The following is a 10,673-nucleotide window of genomic DNA, read 5'->3' on the forward strand; positions in this document are numbered from 1 at the left end:
ACAGACCTTACCTACATCTCTTCCCCACTCACAAGTTTTTTGAGAGTTCAAGTTCTATACACGGGTAGTGTAAAAAATATTTATAAAATCACGCTACTTGAGAAGTAGCTACATGTAATTTTTTACAGTGAGTTTAAGTTGTATACAGTGATAAGTGTAAAAAAAGGTTTATACTATCAGTTCAATTCTAACCTGTTATAGTAGGTCATTCTCTATTTCTTAAGTCACCATATCAAACTTACTAAGAAGAGTTATCTATATTGTTGTAGGTTAATTGAGCTTGATTGTATAAATAGTTTAAAACTATCATAATGCAAAACCTTTTCTTTTTTTTTGAGAGACGGTGAAGTCTAGGTCAATTTGCAGGCACCTCAGTCAGATGGGAAGAAATCACTTATGTTTGTTTTGTTTCCATTTGAATTTGAACTTAGAAATTCATGGTTCTCTTCCTACATCACTAACCACCTGATCATTGATAAACTCGAAAAATATAGTAAAATTACTTGCTATAACAAGTTAAGTTACATTAATGGTGGTTAAGGGATTGGATTTTTCTAGGTCTAGACGTCTAGTGGACCAAAATACTATGTTTATACATAATCAGCAATTTGGTTAGGTGTGGGAGCACTTTACCCCACAATGTGGAGCTTCCGGCATATATCTCGATTTAGTCGGACCCTAATACGGATACAGAATACTGAGTAGGAGATTAAAAAAAAATGGACACACAAAAATCTGAAGTAAAATACAATGAAATATTGGAATTAAGAATTCCGTTTGCAGTTTTTCTTTATTTGCAGATTTTGCAGATAAAAGAAAGAAAGGGAAAAAAAAAAGCAGAGCTTTGAAACATCATCTTGCAGCTTCCTGCAACGTTGGAATATAGAAAGACACAAGAAAACCAAAACAGAAAGGAAAAAGAAATAACTATGAAACAAAAACAGCATGTTTTGATGATGTTTATCTCCTATACATGCTTATTATCATGTCCTTCTTCAACATTATTTCCATCATTATTATCACCATCATCATCTTCGTTTTCATCTTCATCATCTTCATCTTCGTCTACAATCTCATCATCGGATTGAATAACGTGCATCATCAAGCGTCCATCTTCTCTGCATGCATGTAGAAATTCCTGAGTGGGAATTCGAATTTCTTTTAGTATAAACCTTCCATCTTCCCTGAATGATTTGAAGCAAACCCATGGCTTCCCACTTCTTCCTATGCAAGAAATGGGAGGTGGAAATGATGACCTCTTTTTCGTTCTTGATCTCTTAGAATTATAATCTTGATTGAAAAACACTCGATTCTCTAGCCTGCAAGATATCCGCGTCCTCCTACCTTGTTGTTTTTGTTCTTGTTCTTGTTCTTGTTCTTGTTGATGATGATGATGATTATGAGGAAGATCTTCATTTCCCAAATCTTTCATTAGATCCTCAATATCATCAGAGCTCTCGAATCCAAGTCCTTCTGTGCACATCGATAAGCTATCTGATGTTCTTGATGACAAGCTCTCACTATGCCTGTCCTGTTTACTCTTGTTGCTTGTAATTGGAGAGTAACTTGACACAGGACTCTTGTTATATCTTTCATACTTGTCCTTATTATTGTCAAGCCCTTCAATTTCAGATTGATGAATTGCATCAAGGAAAAACGACGAAGAAGTAGAAGAAAACGATGATGATGCAGATGACAAAGGTAGACAAGAAGAAAAAGAAGATGAAGATGAACCAACAGACGAAGACGAAAAGGAGGAGGATGTAGACAAGGTAACAGAGTTGTTTTCTTTGAAATGTAATTCGCCGAAAATCTCAGTAAATGAAGAGTCATCTATAGGTTTCAATGATTTAGACTGATTCCATGAAGATGAAATGGATTCAATCAGTGATGGATTTTCAGGTAATGGCTTCTCAAATATATGTTGTAAACTTCCACAAGCAGCAGACATTTGGTGTTTTTTTTTTCTACTTTTTCTTTGCTCTTTTGTTGGTTGGCACAAAGACCAACAAATGAATTGAACAATGCTAGTGAAATTGCTGTTTTGTAGGAGTACCTTTCTCTTAACTTTAAAGGATGGGTGGTTATAAATGTTTCTGTTTATTTAATGGTCTCAATTTTGTGTCCAAAAAAACTGTGAAAAAGAAAAAAAATCTGTGTCTCTTTCTCTCTCCTTTATTTTTTATTAGTAACCATTGATATAGTAATGTATATATAACATATGATTTCAACTACTTTTTACGCGTTTGGAATATACTACAAGTCTAACAAGACTAGAGACTGAGAATGATAAATTTGTATCAAGGGTGTTTTTGGTATGAATGGACAATATTTTTTCCAAGTGGTTTTCTTACTTATTTATTGGTGTTTCGGTAAGTAAATAAAAAATATTGTATCGAAGTATGAATGTATAGTCTAGGCAAAGGGATAGGGTGGGGAGGAGATAATTAGTATTGAATGTTATTTATGAAACTTGTTTTTTCTATTTTTATTGGGAAAGTTATTTCCTTTTTTTTTTTAAGGAACTTGCTTTTTCTATACTATATTTTCAGAAATTTTGGCCAGTAAAACATGGGAAAATTGAAATACATTTTCTAGACCTTTGTACCAAATACACCATAACTCTAATATTTGTAACTTCAATGACGCATCTGAAAATATGGTCTAGTGGTCAATAAATTAGGTGCAAATCTTAGAGATGCGGTTCAAGAGGTGACAAAAAAATATTAGGTGATTTCTTCTCATTTACCCAAGTTTTGGTGGGTTAGAAGTTAATGGTAATTGCACTAGTGAGAGGTAGCAAGTCCTCGGTCTAGGTGCGCCAAATAGTCGATAGAATATTGAGATACACACAAGCTGGCTAGAAAGCTACTATTATCAATATTAAAAAAAAAAAAAACTAATACTTTTAACAACTACGCTTTAATCTCAAGTAAATTTGGAATCTACTGTACGATCTAGTGGTCAATAACTTTGGTGCAAATCTTAGAGATAGGGTTCTAGAGGTGACAAAAAAAAAGTACTAGGTGATTTCTTCTCAATAACCTAAGTTTTGGTGGGCTAGAGTTACATGGTACTTGCACTAGTTAGAGGTAGCAAGTCCTCGGTAAAGTAGTCGAGGTGCACCAAATAGTCAGTAGAATATCAAGATACACGCAAGCGGGCTAGAAAGCTACTATTACCAATAAAAAAAAAAACTACTAATACTTTTAAAAACTACGCCTTAATTTCAAGTAAATTTGGAATCAACTGTATGATCCTCACTGTCCATATCGTTCCATTTGAGTAAATCTCAAAGTTCTCTATATTTTCTACTATCATATAAATCATATTGGACCTAAAAGTAAACACACTAATTTATTTGTTTACAAGATACATCAAATGAGAAAAATCAAGTGGTCTCTACTATGGCTCAGGACGCCACTTACATATATATGCAAGACAGCACTAAAAAAAGCTCAGGACCTCAGCAACTTGAAGTAGTGATCCATAAGTAACTTTGATGTGATTGTTGAAAGGTTATACACCTATAACTAGCACATCCTGTGTTTGATTTCTTACTTGATTGGCAAAAATACTGGATTTCAAGTTACATCCTAAACTAGTACTTACATACTTCACATTCAACTAGCTGAGTATATTCCCAGTGGATCCAATGTGAGGCAACTACAATAGTGCCATAAAAGTACTGGTCCCAACTTCCAACCAACACAATGACTTTTCCCTTTTGTTAAGGGTGTTTTTCGTCGATCAGATTTTGCTAATATGAGAAAGTTATAGCATCCGAATTTCAGAAATGTTATCTTGGTTTGTGGTCCTGGAAGCATCAACATTTCTAACATGCATACCAAAGACAACTCATCACAAGAAAAGTAAAAGGAGTGATCCTCCGCACAGATTAGACAATGAGGTATGCAAGGAAATAGACATCCACATTGTGCAAGTGAAGATCAAATCATATTCGCGTTCTAGTTTTTAGAAAAGCAGAAAGTATAATGTACACATCAAACCGTAACCAGTGAAACAAATCAACCACAGTGTAAACTAGATCAACATACATGAACTATTAGCATTCACATTTTTTATCACAACCAAACAGAAACTGTTACCATCTTAGTCAGCACAGAAAGCTGCTCAGTTCAGCTCTATTCACCGCCAAGCTTCAGTCCTCTCTATCATTGAATTTATACGGATCAAGTTGCTTATTCCTTTTGATTTACTGTCATTTCCCAGAGACTGAACCGCGGTTGACTCTAAATCAAGTTTCAGAACATCCTTTGTCTGATTAGAATCACTCGATTGGCCTATCCTTTGTGTGTCCTCTTCAAGATTTGGAGTTCTCGTCACACAGGCTTTTCTTGCCTTCGTATTAACATGGATAGGAGTTTCACAAGATACACTGTCATCGGATTCCTCTGAAGAAGTTGCATAACTAAGATATTCATCATCAGTGATGTTATCTACTCTATTAGATTCAGAAGCACTGGCTGAATCAGGTTCTTCAACAGTGAACGCCTGCTCAGTCAGTTCGTTTGATTCATTGGAGTTCTCCAGAGAGAATTGTGGTGGACTTTGATGACCATACTCATCAGGTCGATCAAGGTTAGAAACAGAATCTGGTTCAACAAGGGAATCTTCTCTATCTTTTAAAGTTTTTTCGATGAGTGTCCTCAAGAAATTCATTACTTGAACAGCATACATCAGTGCAGTCAATGGATCTGCCATCTGCAAGGAAGAAGCTAAAAATTACTTATTATACTGATCCAGCCATTAGCGGGGTATAGGTTGCCAGATATCCACAGAATCAGAACAGTTTATGGAAGGCAGATTTCAACTCATTCTCTATTTGTTTTTTTGCAATAAAATCTCAGCTTATGGATGGCAAATTGCCCCATGGATGTTTTACAAGAGTATTGAGGAGGGAACCCCCTCCTCCTCCCTTTGTTAGTTATAATTTTGCTATTTTGTACCTTCCTTTATTTTTTCTTTTTCGGATGGGGAGTTGATGGTTTACTAAATAAAATTATGTCGACTACCAAGAGAAAATGCAAACAATTTATCTGAGAGACCAGTAGCCCACCTGTGTCATATTAGGAGCAAACACCATTGCGACATTGCGCGAATTCATCTTGTTCAGGTGTTCCTCCAGGACAACATCAGCCATGAGATTGAGAGCCCAATCCAGCAGAGCAGCTTCTGTCTGTGGCAGAAGTCTCACAAGTGCAGTACAGTCTTCTTCTGACTGGCATTGCATGACCTGCTCAGGAGAAAGGGTATCCAACACCCCACTTGGGAGTTCCCTGAACCAAGCCTGTTAAGTTACATGATGTCAGATCAAGGATAAGCAAAATAAAAAGAGAGAAAGATCTAATAGAAGAAACATCCAAATCATGGCAATGATGAAGCAAGCACTCTAACACCATAGAAACCATGAAACGTAACTGCAACATTTACAGCAGAACATCACAGGACATTTCTTCACAGAATAACCATAAACGTCAAGGACATAAAAGGAAGTTCTAATGGCAAGCCTGTGATACCACAGTCACTTTAGTGAGAGAAACTTGCAACACCATCATAAGGTGAAATCATGTCCACCTTTTACTAATTAGGGGCATATTAAGAATTACAAGTGTATAAATGTTTGCCTTCACTAATCCATCACATGATCAAGCAGCCAATTGGTAAAATATGAATAGCTAATAAAAAGCTAAGATTTTTTTTTATAAGCGGAGAAAAGGAATGACATTTTTATAAATTGACGCAATCCACTTTGGCCTCAATTTTTCCTTCTCACTGAATATTTCTTTTATAGAACTCCAAAATATGATCCCTGATTATTTGTTGTCTTCCACTACTTTGGCCATAGGTTTCAAGGTTATTATTTTTTCTTCTCAGTGAACCTCTGGCAAGCGTAGGCAATTTTGTGGAAAAGCTAAGTTGTGTCAATCATCATCAACACAAGGCTTCAGAACAGAAATCTAAATCTCTATATATTCATCAATTCTAGGATATGATCAAAAGTCACATGCCTTGAGTTACCTGTGTATTGCCCCCCACAAATGGTCAAGAAAAGATCAGGATAGTATTTATAACCAACTTCACATTGACTATATCTCAGTACAAATAGCTCACCACCATTCTATTACAAAATCAAGAACAATGAGAAGCATGAGTTCCCCGCCTTGAGAGCTTTATATCACATGATCATATGTCTATGAATCTCTATATACAAATAAACCGAACTCTCAGTCTACTATGAGGTACGCCACAAAGGCTCACTATAAAAGTCTGCCAGCAAGACTAAGTAATGAGCTGAGTTAATAATAAGTGGGTCAATAACCGCTTATACCTAAGAGGATTAGAAGTGTCATGCTTTTATGAACTGATTTTGAAACCCCCCTCCCGGTTCTAGCCTACTCTCCATAGAATTACATGTGTATAATTGCCTTCATGTCTTCTGTTTTGGAGTGGGGGCATATTTAACAAATAAAATCCACATCAGGATCATCACTACTTTGCCAGGCGCGGATGTGCCTTATATGCAACAAGCAGTATACATTTATACTAGTCTCAACCATGATCAGCAGCATAATTTGAGCAAGGTCCCATATTATATGCTCTCAAATCGAAGTATTTCTTTTAATCATGAGTTTGTAATTTGTAGCACATAGCAGATTTACCAAAGCATGAATGATATCTTATGAAGTGAAATGAATGCCTACATCAACATTATTCAGTGTGCATACAAAGGATGAAATATACTGGAGAAGATTAATACAAAGAGTGTTGTTGAAGAGACATACCTTAATGAGACCTGCCAGACAATGTACATCAATGCCATCTGGAATTATTCCACGGTTTAATTGCTCCCTAACAAGCTCCTCCTCGCTGTTTTCAGCATTTATTCTGAAAATCCCCTCTGCCTGCTCACATAAAAAACAACTTGGATATAATAATGAATAATTATAAGTGACAGCACCTATCCTTGATTGTAAATGCAAGATTTAAAATATTCTAAAGACTGAGACAACACACAGTATGTACCTGTAGACCTCCTTGAGCATACAAACGCCTTTGCATTAGAAGTAGAATAGTTGGAACACTATTCCCACGGGAGTCAAATGACAATTGCATGGACTCCGTTGACACTCCAAATACAGTGGTACTACAGATGGAATATCAAAATTATTAGCACAGCAAGATGCAATAATACTTCTGGAAGAGTTTAAATTTGCATCACATGTAATAGTAGTAATGTCATGACTAATTTATACAAATATTCTATCCTCAGAAAGTTTAAGTGACTTGTGAACCAGAACAGTGCAATTTTAGCAGTTCCTTTTTTTTTCTTTTCCTTTTAGCAGTTTCTTTTCATGAAGATGCTTTTAAGAGATCCTAATTATTTTCAAGGTTTACTTCTTTATGATAAGGTATCTTCAAGGTCTAATAGCTAGAGCAGAATATGTTGCCACAAAATTAACCAAAATCTTAAAGCATTTAATGAAACCCTGGATTACACTTTGTTTAAATCACTCAGGTCATACATTACATTGTCAATCTAACAAGATCATACAATATCCTCACCATAGTAGGCCTCCAGTTCCACTGATATTGGATTAAAAATCAAAACCGGGGAAGTTAGTAGAACTTACAAAAAAAATTGCTATTTAATGAACTACAACAACATAGCCAGTGTAATCCCACAAGCGGGGTTTGAGGAGGGCATTGTGTAGCAAGCCTTACACCTACCTTGTGAAGATAGAGAGGTTGTTTGAAATAGACCCCGGTTCAAGTAAAACATTTCAAAAAAAATCAAGTATGTAAAGATGCAATAGTGTTTTACCTGAGGGGTTTTGGAGCAAGGTAGGACGATTTCCCATTCATTGTTTATATACGATACACTTGTGTTTTTTAATATTGAAGTGGCATAAATCCAACATGAAGGCAATAATGTATTTTCGAACAGTGACGCTATTAGAGATCAACTTAAACAAGTGAAGTCATCTAAGTGTGAGGAGTGGAGAACACTAAACAAATTGCTCGGGTTTTCTGTTTTCAACTGCAAGATTGGATCGATCTCAATAACCTATCTAAGTCTACTGTTAGACTTTTCACACAGAAGGATAATCAGTGTAGATTAAAAGAGTTCAAAAAGGTTAGTGAAGTGGCAGAAAAGGTACTTGGCAAAAGGGAGAAATGAGATGACCGATAAAACTAGAAAGGGTCCGATGGAACTTCTTTTTGGATGCAAATGACGAGATAAAAACTCATTTGGTAAGCTGAAAGGAAGTCACAACTCTAATGAAAGTGGGAGGGCTCCACGTAACCTCAAGCTACCTTCTCTCAGTTTATCACTTATGTGTGTCACTTGCACCTCTTATGTGGTCCTTTCTAATTGTGTCTAATCTAGTATCACCATATATCCATCTTTAACATGAGTATTTCAGTGACACTCATCTAGTAGATATATTGGACTTTAGCAACCTCACATTCACTCCCACCTAACATTAGATAAAGTTTGAATGATGTATCAAATGGTATCTGCCTGAATGGGCAAATGACAATGAGCTGATCAAGTAAAAAGGTGTGCTGCATGGAAAACCAAAATGCACTCAAAACCATGTAATAAATGCAGCATCGGGAAATAGAAGACTTCTTCAATCTCTATTAAATAGTAATAAGTACCCCCTTATAAACTGAATTCCATTTACAGAAGCAGTTTAGTTAAGATACTAAATGACTACACAAACTCCATATTGAGGTGAGTTTGGATTTTCTATCAAACGTAAACAGTATACATAAAACTGAATGTTATGAGACAGCAGAAAACACAACTATCCGCTTATAACTTTCAACACAAACCTAAGTTATATTCAGAAAGAGGCTCTCCAGTAACTAACTATAAATTCTATCTATCTATATATATATACTCCTCCAAAATTTCACAATGGCAATGAAAATAGGAAACAAATAGCATAAGACTAAAGCATTTGATCCACATTAGCAAAATGATGAATCACTAAATCCTGTCAGCTCAAAGGATATCAAGACTACAATACCAACACCAAAATGTTCACAATTTTGTGCATAACAATTAAGGTTAAAGCTCATCAAGAATAAAAAAAATTAACAATGTACCTAGCACTGGGGGCCCTTCTGGAAACTTCAGGCTCAAATTCAACAGGGAGACCCAAAAATCCATTGAACCTATCAAAGGTAACATGTGCAACATGACGCACATTAGTAGGCCATCCAATCTCCATACCCCTACCACTACACAGATCTCCTCCTCCCCTATCCGTTTTGCAAGCTAACCAAAAACTCTTCCTAAACAATGTCACCAAAAGAGCCAACAAAGACAAATGATCCCTTTCTTGATTTCTCCCTTTTCCCCCTTCTTCTCCTTCTTCTTCCCCTTCACCTATTTCCTCCTCAGAATCACAAACAGCAACCTCAGAACCCCCAATTTCTTCTACAAACAATGTCCCATTGTGGGTAGGTGTAGATATTGAAGGAGAAGAAGGGGAAGGAGAAGAAGAGTGGAGGACTTCTGTCATGGTTACCCTTTACACAAGACTATAAAAATGTACCAAGAATCCAATAAAAAATTGATTTTTTTCCAGATTCTTGGATTGATATCGCAAGAATCAACAAACCCCAGTAAAGACTAATTCAAGAAAATTGGAAAATGGGGTTAAAGATTGAATTTTTCTCAAGTTAAGAGATGTGGGACGTGAGAATCATGAACTCTAGCATATTGTTTATTGTTTTCTGAACAAGCCCTTTTAATGGCGCGTTGAAAAAGCAACAAAGACACAGTCTTTTTAACACTACATATATAGAGATAAAAAGGGAAAATGCTTTGCTGTGAAGTTGGATTTCAAGATTATATTTGTTTATATTTTCTTCAAATTTCCTATATATATATATATAGATTCTTGATTTGGGGTTAGTGGGTGGGGGGTTCTTGAATCTGAATCAGTATAGTTTTTTTGTTGGAGATGATGGAGGAAGAGGGTGGGGTAGGGTTAAGGGGGGCGGGGGTAAGTAAAGAGGGGTATTTATGGAATTTTAATTTTGCTTCTCACAATGGTGTCATCCTTGAATGGCCAATGGGGTGTTGCCAAGTAAGCTTTTAACTCATTTTAGAGTTTTTGAGGAGAATATACATATGATAGAGAGAAACAAAAAACTTTACTTTAAAGAGCATTGAAGAAAAAGAAATATTAATAACACTCAATGTTCATAATAAATTATAGTCACATTTTTCACTAACAATATTTTATTATAATATTATATTTATTTGTGAAATCAATTTTTCATGTTATGTTTTGTTATATTATATTATATTTTTTTTATAATTGTATTTTAATATAACAATAAAAAATTACTAAAATAAATGACACTATTGTAAAAGAGATTTGAATGGACGTGTAGTTATCACAGTTAAGTGTTTTTGTCTTAATAATTATGGGGTTCAGGTTTATTTTTACGTACCTCAAACAATTTTATGAGTACCTATTATTTTTTATCAACGTAAATATTAAGTAAGCTTATCCATCAAAGCTTTTGACAAATATGGAAAAAAAATCACCTAGTGAATTGTTCACTTCAATCTAAACTCGAGATCTTATAGTTCTCAAGTCATTATCACGTGATCATATTCTTAA

General features: G+C 35.3%; 2 protein-coding genes across 2 annotated transcripts; both read right to left on the reverse strand.

The window, feature by feature from the left end:
- Positions 1 to 830: 830 nt before the first annotated feature.
- Positions 831 to 2,167, reverse strand: LOC125818293 (uncharacterized). Its single transcript, XM_049497837.1, has one exon. The coding sequence runs from the start codon at positions 1,949 to 1,951 to the stop codon at positions 968 to 970; it is 984 nt and encodes a 327-aa protein (XP_049353794.1). The 5' UTR covers positions 1,952 to 2,167; the 3' UTR covers positions 831 to 967.
- Positions 2,168 to 3,935: 1,768 nt separating this feature from the next.
- Positions 3,936 to 9,978, reverse strand: LOC125818289 (rho GTPase-activating protein 5). The gene is made up of 5 exons (XM_049497834.1): positions 9,142 to 9,978; positions 7,048 to 7,168; positions 6,807 to 6,926; positions 5,081 to 5,311; positions 3,936 to 4,725 (listed from the first exon to the last, which is right to left on the reverse strand). Exons 1-5 carry the CDS (start codon positions 9,558 to 9,560, stop codon positions 4,150 to 4,152), a joined length of 1,467 nt encoding a protein of 488 aa, XP_049353791.1. The 5' UTR covers positions 9,561 to 9,978; the 3' UTR covers positions 3,936 to 4,149.
- Positions 9,979 to 10,673: the final 695 nt, after the last annotated feature.

Source organism: Solanum verrucosum, unplaced genomic scaffold (genome assembly GCF_900185275.1).
Source record: "Solanum verrucosum unplaced genomic scaffold, falcon-dt-bn FXZP01000253.1, whole genome shotgun sequence".
In the NCBI taxonomy this organism is placed as follows: Eukaryota; Viridiplantae; Streptophyta; class Magnoliopsida; order Solanales; family Solanaceae; genus Solanum; species Solanum verrucosum.

Coding starts and splice junctions, on each gene's coding strand:
- LOC125818293 (XM_049497837.1), bottom strand. CDS start 1,951: ATGTCTGCTGCTTGTGGAAGTTTACAACATATATTTGAGAAGCCATTA.
- LOC125818289 (XM_049497834.1), bottom strand. CDS start 9,560: ATGACAGAAGTCCTCCACTCTTCTTCTCCTTCCCCTTCTTCTCCTTCA. Junction 7,169..9,141: donor AGAAGGGCCCCCAGTGCTAG/GTACATTGTTAA, acceptor TTCCATCTGTAG/TACCACTGTATTTGGAGTGT. Junction 4,726..5,080: donor TTGCTCCTAATATGACACAG/GTGGGCTACTGG, acceptor TCTTCCTTGCAG/ATGGCAGATCCATTGACTGC.